Here is a 12,225-nt window from a genome sequence, read left to right as displayed (position 1 = left end):
AGAAGGTTCTACGGTTTTATTGTTTTATTCTATGATATTGTTTCCCATATGTCAGTCATTCCCTTGTGAGATCCATGCTAGGGATGTAGTTCACCGGATGAGCACTTGCCTGGCATATATATGGCTTGGGTTTAATAGACATAGACATTGCAGACAGACATGATGGCACACATCTGTAATCCCAGCACTGAGTTCCAGGCCTGAATTCCAGGTCAACTACATAGTTCAAAGCCAAACTAAGCTCTAGTAAGACTCTATCTTAAAAGATGAAAGGGTGGGTTATCTTAAAAGATGAAAGGGTAGGTGTGCAATTGCCTAGAATCCCCCAGTGAGGGATGGGAGTGTGGCTCAGTGTTAAACAGCTAGCCTAGATTGCAAAGGGTCCTGGGTTCCATCCTCAGCACCATAAGTAAGTAAAAAAAAAAAAAAAAAAAAACCAGAGCAAATATCTTTTTGTAAAGAAATGTTACTTGCCACCTTGGAAGCAAGCCAGCATTGCTTGTCAGAATAGATTACAGCAAAGACAAACACAGAAATGTTAAGATTTGTTTGTTCATCGCCGTGTCGCTTGCCTCTAGATGTACATATCATCGTGGGAGACAGAAACAAGGTGCCGAGTAGGAGTTGTAGGCACAGGTTTGTGTAGTGGGAAAGTGATGCGTGCATCAAACCGAGAGGGTCTAGGAGACGCCTAAGGCACTTGCAGCCATGCCCGATGACCTGAGTTCAGTCCCTGGAATCCACAAGATGAAAGGAGAAAACTAACTTCCAAAAATCGTTCCCTGCATCCGGGAGGCAGAAGTAAGCAGCTCTCTGAGTCAGAGACCAGCCTGGTCTAGGTAGTGAGTTCCAGGCCAGCCTGGGTTACGGAATAAGACTATGCCAAAATATAAAACAAAACCAACAAAAGAAAACAAACCCCACCACTACCACCAAAACAGCAATATTTGTATCTTCAGCCCAGGTCTACTTTTTAAACTTAGTTAGCTATTGTTGCCATTGTCCCCCTCCCCTTTGCTTAGCAAGGGAGAGGTCATAGAGCACAATCGCAGCGTGTCACATACCTATGGCAGAATGGCAAGGTGGCCCAGAGGGTGAAGGTGATTCCTCCAATGGGCATGGTAGCAGGACGAGCCAACTCTGCGAGTTGTCCTTGCACCTGCACGAAACAATTGTTGTTGTTGTTTAAAATAACGTTTTCTAAAGATGTTTTCTAAGATATCTTTCCTGAGACGTAGTGTTCATATCAAAGAATCAGGTGAGAGGAGAGTCCTGGTGAATAATGGGTCCAGGAACCTTAAAGCCCCCAGGCCCATCCCTGCGCCCCGACTGGGGCACAGAAAAACAAAAAACAAAAACAAACTGTTTCAGAATTGATGTACTGTCATCTAGCGCCTCCCAGAGGCCAACCCAATAGTCTACCGAAAGTGTATTTCATGGTTCACTGTGACTCCTCTAAGGGTGGAATGACTCTTCCACAGAGTCGTCTAACATCATTGGGAAACAAATGTTTACATTAGGATTCATAACAATAGCAAAACTACAGTTTTGAAGTATCAGTGAAAATAATTTTATAACTGGGGGGTGGTCACCACAACAATGAAGACATGTATTAAAGGGTCACACAGCATTAGCAATGAGGAGAACCGCAGCTCTAGAGAATTCTGTGTCTCAGATGCATTATGCAGATGGGGAAACTGAGCCTCAGAAAAAGATTTGGCATCCATTCACCTTCACAGTCAGGTAATAGGTAAAGGCATGTGGTGGTTTGGTTGTCTGTGGGAGGGGAGCCGAGCAATGATTTTCTAATATTTAAACCGGGGTCAGGTTGGAGGAGGCCTTACTAGGTGGTGGTATCTGAGACCAGGATGAGAGGAGGCTTTGGGCCACATGGACATGGGAAGGGAAGACAGTCAGGCTGAGGAGATTAACCAAGGAGGGCCAAGCCTGTGAGCCTCCTGCATTCCTCAAACCAGTTCCAGGAGGGTGGGGTGGGGGTGTTTATGGAGTGAAAGAGGTTAGATTATAGGGTTCTGTGAAGTAGGTAAAGAACTCTGATTTTCTGTCTTCTTATAAGTCATTGGAAGATTTAAATTCCATGCTGTGACTCATGCCTTTAATACCAGCATTTGAGAGGCTGAGGCAAGAAGATTGCCTCAAAGTTCTGGCAAGCCTGGGCTACATAATGAATTTCAGGTTGGCCAGGGCTAAAGAGTGATTTTATATATATATATATATATATATATATATATATATATATATATATATATATATATATATATATATATATATATGGGCTCAACTCTTACAAAAGAAAACATGGGGTTGAGGATTTAGCTCAGTGGGTTGGGGATTTAGCTCAGTGGTAGAGCGCTTGCCTAGCAAGTGCAAGGCCCTGGGTTCGGTCCCCAGCTCCGAAATAAAAAAAATAAAAAAAAAAAAAAGAAAACACATTAGGGCTGGCTTACAGTTTCTACAGTTCATTATCATCATGGTGGGAACATAGCGGCATCCAAGCAGACATGGTGCTGGAGAAAGAGCTGAGAGTTCTACATCTTGATCCAAAGGCAGCCAGAAGGAGACCGCCGGGATGGGACTAGACAACACAGGCCAGACTTGAATATGTATGAGACCTCAAAGCCTCGCTTCCAAGTGACACACTTTCTCTAACAAGTTACACCTCCTCCAACAAGAAGGCCACACCTGCTAATAGTCTCACTTTCCATGGGCCAAGCATATTCAAACCACAACGGTGTAGGTTTCATTTCCCCTAGGGAGTTGGGCTACAGGAACTCAGCTGTGGTATTATCTGTGCCTCAGTCTCCCTGGCCCAAACACATGGATATAAAAAGGGATGGTTTTTAGCGTCTAAACGCAAGGGGGACTCCTTAGGTTCCCTACACACTTGCAGTTCTACAAAAGAACAGCAGGTGTCACTCTGCGGCCGCGTGCCATCAGACCCTAGGAGAGGCTTGCTTCTCGCAGAAAAACTTGAAATCTGCTACGGAGGGGCTTCCGAGTGCCTCAGGGGGAGTTTTTTCTTTAAAAACAAACAAACAAAAAATAAATAAATAAAACTGACTTTTCACTTTGCAAAAAATTCTACTCCTAGACAGGGGGATAGGTACTTTAGGCTCTGTTTCCCAGAATGCAAGGCGCTATGCAAATGAAGCTACTAATGTTTTAGTTACTAGGGTCATTCAAGGAACACTTTACAAAGAAAACACATATTCAAAATAAAAAGTGCAAGAAAGATCGAAACTGTTAAAGTCAATCGTCTAATGAACGTCACAAAAACTCACCATAAGTGTAAAAATTTATAATATTTGCCCTTTATATAGCTGTCCGAAAATAGTTTCCTCTGCCCGGATGATCCTCAGTGGTCTGGGGTGCAGGCTTCAAACCTGTAGCTGTTTAGCGACAGAGTGGTTCAATTCCACCTTTCGGGCGGGAGTATCTATCCCACTTTTGCTCCCGGCGAACCGGGCGAGCAGCCTGGAGTTAAGCTATCCAAAGCCACCTCTATTCTCATTTATTCTCCCTTCGTAAGCCGCCTCTATTCTCATTTATTCTCCCTTCGTAGTTACTTATTTTTCCTCTCAGAAATTTCCGATCAAATACCTATCAAAAATGGGTTTAAATTAGTCTCCACAGTTCTAGGATGTTCCTGTGTATCCTTGGTGTCTCTCCTTCAAGGATTTGCTCATCCAGTCATCTGCTCGCTTATGCATTTAGTCACACATGCACTTATTAATGATATATTTGTTCATTTGTTCACTCCGGCTCAGTCCAGCCTCTGCGTTGGAGCAGTAATGAAGATACAGTTGTGATCACACCTTTGGCCCTGGTCTTTTGAGTGGGGAGAGCACGACGCCAGGCAATTCGTATTTAATGAACTCGAGCATATAAGGCCATCTCACAAGGAGACCTAAGCTGGGTGGCCTTGAGACACACGCTTGATGGAGGACAAGCTGACAGAAGATAGAGAAAGGGGTAATCGAGGCTCGAGCAAATATTTCCTCTTTTCCAAGAATCCCCCAGACCACCCGGTTGGTGAGCATCTCCTCCCGCAGCGAGTTATCTCTCAGGCTTTCTCTTAAAGAAGAGACATGTGTTCTGCCTCCTCCATGCCTCTTGGATCCTTCCTCTCCTCCGCTTCCCATTCTCGATCCTTCTTGAAACCCTCAGCGTCCTCCTCAGCCTGGGATGAGCTAGAAGAGACCACCTAAAGCAAACCTAACTCTGCTCAAAACCTGCTGCGGCTCTCTAGTGCTTTCAAAAGGGCATCTGAACTCTGCATTCTCAGAACGCCATTGCCTGTAGAATCTCCCTGGGGCTAACTCTCAGTCTCCACGTGCCCTCTGCTACCCTCACCGCGAACCTCTGGCTCCCCCGGTGTACCAAGTCCTCTCCCCATAACAGATCTTTGGACCTGGTATCTACCATCCACGTGACATCGAACTCCTGATCGCCTTGCCTCCACCTCCCAAACGCTAGGATTTACAAAGGTCCCAGCTTTTACACTGCCTTAGTTGCTGAAGCCATTGCACACCCAAGGTCCTGAATAAATTCTTTCCCGACTACGAAGTCTCCCAGACCCTTCACCAAATCCGTACCTTAAACTTTTCTGCCCCTTACTTTTCCAAGTAGATGGCACAGCCTGGGAACAAGAGAAGACCTAGCAAGTGTCCAGTTCCCTTCAGTCCCGCTGTAGGTCCTGATTCCTTAGGCGTCCCAATAAGTGCCTGCAAGATCTTCCTAGCAGTCCAAATTCTGTCTTACTGAAAGGAAGACGTGTAATAGGTGCCCAGGGAAAAACAGACACTTTGGCCTGAAGGATACATTTTTTTTAAAAGCTTTTTATTGGCGACAGTGCAGAACCAAGGGGGGAGGGGAACTGCTCAGTGCTAGACTGCCCCAGCACCCCCGGGGTCAAGTGCAAAATACAAAAAAACAAAATTTAAAAAAAAAATCACAAATACAGCCTGGGTGAGGGCTATGGAGTCAATGAACTGTGGTCGGCAGCGGCAGGAGGCCCTTCATCTGATCAGACATATCCACCCAGCATTCTCAACGATATAGATTGTAAAAATCTACCACCCAGTCACACTTACTTACAAAAGTAAAAGTGCATGTCCCCGACAAATCCGGAATTAACAGACAGACGGGAGGTCAGGGCCATTGAGAGAGGAGACATGTTGGAAGTGGTCTGAGCGAGACAGACTTGAGAAAAGATAAAAGGAAAGGAAGAGGCTGTTTCCAACAGCCAGAGGGGCTGAGACAACAACAAAAAAAGTGACAAGTTAGGAAAGGGACAGCCAGAAAGTCTGACTCAAATCCCCAAAAGCGATTTTGAATTCCACAGCACACTTGCAAACGAGGAAGCTCGCACGCACGCACGCACACACACGCACACCCATATATAATATATTTATTTATACATAATAGATATAAGTGCTTTTTGGGAACCAGGAAAGGGATAAATAGCTGAGGGTTGGGGGTTGGGATATAGGCTTGGAACCGAGGACCCAGGACAGAGTATGGAATGTTCCATGCAGCACGGGGGGGGCAGTAGGGCCCATCTCCCCAATATTAAAAAATAGAAATCTGACTCGTGGAATTCTCACGAGGTGAAAGCTGAGGGAAAAGCCAGAACCCATATTCGGGGCTGGAGGAATTGGATGGATTAGGATAGTGGGAACTCAGCCCCCTCTGAAGTATGCCAGTCCAAAAATATTTGGGGGTTCAAATATCGAGGGTAGGGGAGCCAAAGCCTCAGCCCTGAAAACTTCTCTGGAAATTGCCTCGACGACCTCTGTGAGAGGATGCGGGGCTCCCAGGATGGGGAGAAGTTGGCGTCCTAGGCTGGGGAAGGCGAAGGACTTAGAGAAAATGTCTGGGGCCTGAGCAAGAAGGCCACCGGGATGCATCGCGGTCACTCCTTTCGGGTCTAACTCCCTGTCAAGGGCTGGAAGGGGTCAAGTGGAAGAAGGAGAGGCCCAGGGAAGACTTTGGAGGGTTGGGGGTCAATCCCATCCGGCGCACCCAGCAATCCGGCCACTCATTCACAGTATAAAGCGCTCCAGCAAGACGGGCGTCGCAGCGCCCCCTGCTGCTCGAAACCAGAAAGGCCCAACGAGGACGGCCAAGGGCGCCTGGGTTGCGGGTGGGGGTGAGAGGGACATGGCATAATACTGCACGGGGGTGGGAGCGGGCCTGAGTTGGAAGGGGGCTCCATAGCAGATGAGAAAAAAAAATCCAACCTGAGTCAGTTTTCCCAGGAGGGAAAGACTGAACAGTCAGATAGGGGTTCACATTTTGGAATCAGCGGGGAAGTAGGGTTAGCAGACTCCCAAAGCGGGCATCGACTTCCCTCAGTCGGGGGTTCAATTCGTCCCGGAGGAGGTTGTAACCTCCTGGAAATGTTAGGTTAATCAGCTAAGGCCCGAGGGAGCAAAACAGAGCTATCTTGGTCACCCTGCACCCTGGAGGGTGGATGGGTGGGTAGGGAAGAGAAGGACAGTGCTGTCATTTCCTCGTTGGGTCTCTCTGGGGGTGCATGCCAGCTCGACCTCAACCCACCCTGTACCCCACACTCAGCACCCTTTCCCCTCCAGCCTCACGCAGGACGCCAAAGGTGGGCGTCGCATCCCACCCCACCCACCCAGCCAGCCAGCATCTATCCCCAGAAGGTGGGTTGAAGTAACAGGACAAAGTTATCTGCAGGAAGGGTGCACCCGCCCCACCCCGTCCCCAAAGTCACCAGCTCTCCGGCCTCGCCGGGGCGCAGAAAACCAGAGACGGAGCACAAAACACAAAGGAGGTCCTTCCGTCAAGTCCGATGGCAGAGGCGACAGGCGGTCAGACAGAAGAGTCAAGGGGTCCTCACACACACCCCGGACCGCTTCCTCCCCTCTCCTCCTCTTCCTCCTCCTCGTTCCTTGCGGGTTTGTTTGTTTTGTTTGTTTAAAGAGTTTACAGAGCAAGAAGGGAGGGCGAGTTCAGGGGGTCGGACGGCTGCTCGCTGCCGCTGGTGCGTTGGGCGCCGGCGAACGCGGAGACCTCCGGGCAGGTGAGGACAAACGAGGAAGTGTACGAAGGGCTAACAACGGGGAAGGGGTCGCCGAGGACTTGAACTTCACTGTGTGTAAAGAGAGAAGCCGTCAGGTTGGGGGGTGCGTCTCGGCTGCTCTGGAAGGGCAGGGGCGGTGGTGGAGGGGGCGGCAGCAGCCAGCCGAAGCCGTCTTCCTTAGCGGATGTTGACCCTGGCAAATCTCTCACCTCGGCCAGCGGGCCTGGCCCCGGCCCCTCTTCGTAGGGGATCTTGCAGCCCGGTTTGTGGGCCACCAGGACAAACTCCAGGCGTTCCTTCTCTTTTTGCAGCTCGGCGATCTCCGACTCCAGCTCTGCCTTTTCCTCTTCGAGCTGATCCGTTTCCTAATGGAGCCCAGCAGGAGGCCAGGTCATAGGAGACAGAGAAAGCAGGGATGCTGGTCAGTGACCACACAGGGTGGCTTCACCCACCCCAACCCCCACACATTCTAGCTGCTGATCCAGGGGCCTGGACGGCTCCCTCACAACTGAGGGGAACATCCCCTAAGAGGAACTCCTGGTAGACTATGCCACTCGGTGCCTCAGTTTCCCCATCAGACTAAGAGATGGTTGGGAAAAGGCTAGGCAGGAATGGAAGTCTCTGATGGGCAAGAACTACAAGCCTGGTGTGGTGGTGAACACGTGTAATCACAAGGTTCAGAGGCTGAGGCAAGGAGAGATGGCTATTTCTTTGCTGCCAGCCTGTTTTAAGGAGTCCTCTGCTTTAAAAGGGCGAAAGGGGCAATGCAGCTCACTGAGTCAAGGAGATTGTCAGCAAGCCTAGAAAAGTGGGTTCGATTCCTGAGACCCACAACATGGAGAGAACCAACTCTAAAAATTGCCCTCTGACGTCCTGTGGCGCACCAGCACGCACTCAAACATAGGTAAATAGTAAATGAACGAAATAACTTTTAAGAGAAAAGAAGAAAAACATTAAAGTTTGTTGAATCAGTAAATAATGCTTATGTGTTGTTTTTATGGTGGTTCTGTTACCCATCTCATTCAGCCTCCCAACGGGAAATCAGAGACACGCCCTGGTTTCAAGGGGTAAGAGGGCACCCTGCAGGCAGGTGGGGGGGAGTACACTGAGGTAGAAGAGAGAAAGAAGGGGGTTTGGTGGGCATCACCAGCTCAAGTTCAGGAGAACTGTAGAGAGCTGGGGTAGCAGGTAAGGAACTGACTTAGCACAAAATAGTTTCGAACAGGAGCCAGCCGGGATGATGGCATCTCAGCCAGGGGCTGAGACTTGAGGCTATTAAGTTGGGGTAGGGGGACTGAACTACCCAGGAAGTTCCTCATCTCAGAAAAAAAAAAAAAGGAGGCAGGGAGGTAAAATGGATTATTCTTTAGCCAAGGAAGGTGAGAGAATTACCTCCTCCAGCTTGTCTCCTTAGGCTTAGAGAAAGCCAGGAGGGTGGCATGTGGGGACATACCCAGGGAAAGTGGGGAACAGTCGGAAGTAAGCGGGCACGGGTCTGAGCATGCGCATAGAGCTCCTTCAGGTTACACTGACCCTTGCTCCCTAAGAGGGGTGTTCCTCATTTAGGACACAGGCGTAGTGAGAAGTGGGGGAAGAACAAGGCAGAGAGCTCCCAGCACAGCCTTGAGACACCCCTAAACCCCTCCTTACCGCCTGGAGTCGGTCTGTCAGCTCCCTCCGACGGTTTCTGCATTTAGCTGCAGCCAGCTTGTTCCGCTCTCTGCGAACCCTTCGTTTTTCTTCTTCTTCTGGGGTAAGCTGAGTCAAAGAGAAAAGGATCATGAGATCTGGGGGTACCTCTATCAGCCCTGAGAAAACTCCTCTTCCTCTCGAACCTCAAATAACAACCCCTACTCCTCAGTGGCAGGAATGATAAAGTTCCTGCAGGCTTGAGACCTCAGAGGAACCCCCCAACTGAATAGTGACAAAAGTACTGTCACCTGCTTTTACTTCCCTCACCCCTCAGGCCAACTTTTTAAAATAACGATCTCTTGCAGTCCAGGCTGGATTCAATAAGTAACACAGGCTGGCCTTGAACTCCTGTTCCTCCTGCCTCCAGGAGAGCTGGGGTTACAGGCCTGCACAACCATGCCTGGTATGTGCTGTACTGGGCATCTACTTCATGCATGCTAGCAAGCACTGTACCAACTGAGCCCACATCCCTAGACTCCTCCACACCAACTCCTGGGGCCTTATACTTACTGTTTCTTCTCGGGGTCTTCTAGGCCTGGCTCTGGCTGGGCGGGCAGACACGGGTCCACTGGTGCTTGTGCTGGTTGAAGGCCCACCACTTCCGCTTGCCCCACCAGTGCTGTAGGCACTCAGGCCCGGGGTTGAGTAGCTGGTTCCAGGCATGTCATAAGGGTCAACAGCTGGAGGCTGGGAGGCCAGTGGCTGCCCCTGGGACTGGGCCATGGAAGAGATGAGGGTGGGCTGCACGAGCCACTGAAGGTCCTGGCTGGTTGTGATTGCGGTGACCGTTGGCACGAAGGAGCCGGGCATTTCCCCGAGACCGGCGCACTCCTACGGGGTGAGACATACACACACAGGCGTAGACACACAAACAAAGCCACCGACACACAAACGCCCAACACACATAACACACACCGACCCCTGTGAGTGAGCACAGGGTGAGCGGGTGTGGATGTGTGTGTCACAGGCAAAAAGCCACAACACCCACCCTTCCACTACACCGTGACGCAGTGGTTAATGAGAGGATTCTGTTCAACTGCCTTCTACCTCCTCCTTCTTCCTCGGGGAAAGGTTGCACGGTTCCAGCGGGTGGTGAATCACACCCCGGGTTGGTGACTCTTAGGTGTGGGGGGGGGTGGGTGGAAGAGGAGGCTGGACAGAACCTGGTGACAAAACCTCCCGGGATGGAGCCACAGACATTCACACACACAGCCAAAACACCCCACCCCCACCACAGAGGGAGGGAGAGGGAGAGGCCTTAGCCCAAGCCTTCCTCTCCTCCACTCACACACAAACACACCCCCCACTGCATGAGGGCTCCCGCAGGGGCGGAGATCCCAGTTCCAACGATGTTGGGGGACCGGCCTAAGAGTTGAGAGCATCCCTCCCGAGTATCTGTCTCTTCCCCAGTGAGACTGACAGGTTTCAGTGGACTGATAGGGAGAGAAAAGTGACAGCGAGAATCTCTCAGATTGTTTTGCAGGGGATGCGGTGACATAGGATCTGCGTCCCCGAACCCAAGAAGCGTCCATTACCCCCCACCCCTTTCCCGCAAGTAGAATCCTAGAGGCTTAACTACTCTAGGGGGCGTGGCGAGGGAAGGGCTGAATCCCTGGCCAACCAGGGCCCTGGGAACGAGGAGAAGGCGGACCTTTTAGAGACCACCTGGCTGCCACTCGGTAGGCTAGCTCATCTAGGGTTTGAACACCTCGGGAGGACTAAGTGTCCAGAGCTCAGGGAGCACGTATATGTGTGCCTGGAGAAGGGACGACGACCTTCAATTCCCCTTACAGGAGCTAACACTGAGCCAAAAGCCTCTAGCTTATGACAACAGAGGGACCAGGTCCAAACAAGGTCCTCGCAGACCCACAGGGTGGCATCGAGTCGCCGGTTCCTGACAAGAATCCCCTAGCTCTCCCTTTGGAGACCACCCCCCCAACACGGGAAGAACCACAAAAAGCAAGGAAGGGAGCTACGCTCTACAAATAGGAAGGGAACGTTGATTGGCTAAAGGCGGCTCCGCGACAGCCAATCACAAAGCCACGCTGCCCCCTCCCTTAGCAACGTGGCCTCGGCGTTCCAAAATAGAACGTGCCCGGGACGTCAGGGGCGGGGCGGGCGGAGGGGGCGCCGCGCGCCGTGCGTGCCCCGCGTCAGACGGAGGATTCCAGCGCGTCAGCCTTTACGCACGGGTCCCCCGTTACGTCTCCGCGCAGGAGGCGGAGGCAGCGTGACCGGGGTTCGAGGCCCGAACTATTGCAGGGTGGAGGGTGACCGCGGACCTGCAGTCCGCGCTTGTAAGGAGGAGGGAAGAAGAGGAGGCTACTGGAAGCTTCTCTGGGATTTTTTTCTGTTTTGTTTTTCTTCCCTTACTTGCCTAGCTTTGGCTTAGGGAGCCGGATTTCGGCTAAAAGTTCTCAGCTTCTGCTAACCACTGCGTATATACTTTGCACAGGGCATCGCCAACGTTTGCCCAGCTGCATTCCTTTCCCGCGCTCCGCGCAAATAACCCTTTGCAAACATCACTCCATTCTTTGCAGTTTGCAAACAACAAAAACCAAAGTGCAAACCGAGTCTATTGCATTCCTAGATCCTGGGTTTTTGGCGCGTCTCTATTTGAGAGGATGCTCAATTCACACTTTAGCCTGAAAGAAACATTTTTTTCCCCGCACAACCACCAAAGTAGCATCTTTGAGATCTAGAACTTACCTGGGAGGCGGCGGCGGTGGGTGGACTGCCGAAGGAGTCCACCGAAGACAGGTACTGAGACTCGGCGGAGGGTGATGAGCTACACCGGGAGCCGGAGTCGTAGTCTCCGGGGAAAGCTTGAAACATTTCCCTGGGCACAGGGGGGCCCCTGTGACCACGCTGAGGTCTTCTGGAAGCCAAGGCTATGGCCGAGTGGGATGAGATGCGAGTCCGGAGTAGACCGGACACGTCTCCAAAGTGCGCTGCTCCGGGAAGCTTAGTCTCCGGTTCGGAGAACTGCCCAAGTTTCGATGCAAGTTCCCTCTGTTGCGCTCCCAGGTCCCCTTCAGACCTCCGCTGTACCTCCTGAAAGTCCAGGCTCTGTCGGTTTCACGGGGGGCGACGCGGGGATCGCTCCCCGCCCAGAAACCCGCCGGGCAGTGCCGCGGTGCAGCGTGCGATTCAGATACCTTTCTAATCCCGTCCAGGCGTCCAAAGAAATGAGGGAGAGCAGAGGGCCACGATCCAGAAGCCCACAGAAAGTAAGTCTATCCCCCGGACGAATCAGAAGAACGATCTAGAAAGAGTCTTGCAAAAAGGAAACCCACAAAACTTTCTCTCCAGTTAAAAAAAAATGTATATATCTATATAAATTATTCACGGCCTCCAAGAAGAAGAAAAAGAAAGAGTCACCAGTAGTCAAGTCCAGCAAGCCCCGACTCCGCGTGTCCCCGGCGTAGCCGCTCCAGTCTTATGAATGAAACCGGGAGCCG

The 12,225-nt window shown here is 51.0% G+C and overlaps 1 protein-coding gene across 2 annotated transcripts; it reads right to left on the bottom strand.

Moving 5' to 3' along the window:
• Positions 1–4,839: 4,839 nt before the first annotated feature.
• Fosb (FosB proto-oncogene, AP-1 transcription factor subunit) lies at positions 4,840–12,217 on the bottom strand. 2 transcript variants are annotated; one of them, XM_032894299.1, is made up of 5 exons: positions 11,474–12,217; positions 9,275–9,595; positions 8,723–8,830; positions 7,282–7,437; positions 7,011–7,141 (listed from the first exon to the last, which is right to left on the bottom strand). In XM_032894299.1, exons 1-5 carry the CDS (start codon positions 11,597–11,599, stop codon positions 7,139–7,141), a joined length of 714 nt encoding a protein of 237 aa, XP_032750190.1. In that variant the 5' UTR covers positions 11,600–12,217; the 3' UTR covers positions 7,011–7,138. The 2 variants fall into 2 exon arrangements, with proteins under 2 accessions (XP_032750189.1, XP_032750190.1); XM_032894298.1 differs by having other exon boundaries at positions 4,840–7,437.
• Between the last annotated feature and the right edge of the window lie 8 nt (positions 12,218–12,225).

Source organism: Rattus rattus, chromosome 2 (assembly GCF_011064425.1).
Source record: "Rattus rattus isolate New Zealand chromosome 2, Rrattus_CSIRO_v1, whole genome shotgun sequence".
NCBI classification, from domain to species: Eukaryota; Metazoa; Chordata; class Mammalia; order Rodentia; family Muridae; genus Rattus; species Rattus rattus.
Note: the sequence above shows the minus strand (reverse complement) of the source record. Positions and strands in the feature narration are given on the sequence as shown.

Coding starts and splice junctions, on each gene's coding strand:
- Fosb (XM_032894298.1), bottom strand. CDS start 11,599: ATGTTTCAAGCTTTCCCCGGAGACTACGACTCCGGCTCCCGGTGTAGC. Junction 8,831..9,274: donor GAAGACCCCGAGAAGAAACA/GTAAGTATAAGG, acceptor TCTTTGACTCAG/CTTACCCCAGAAGAAGAAGA. Junction 7,438..8,722: donor TGACAGACCGACTCCAGGCG/GTAAGGAGGGGT, acceptor GGGCTCCATTAG/GAAACGGATCAGCTCGAAGA.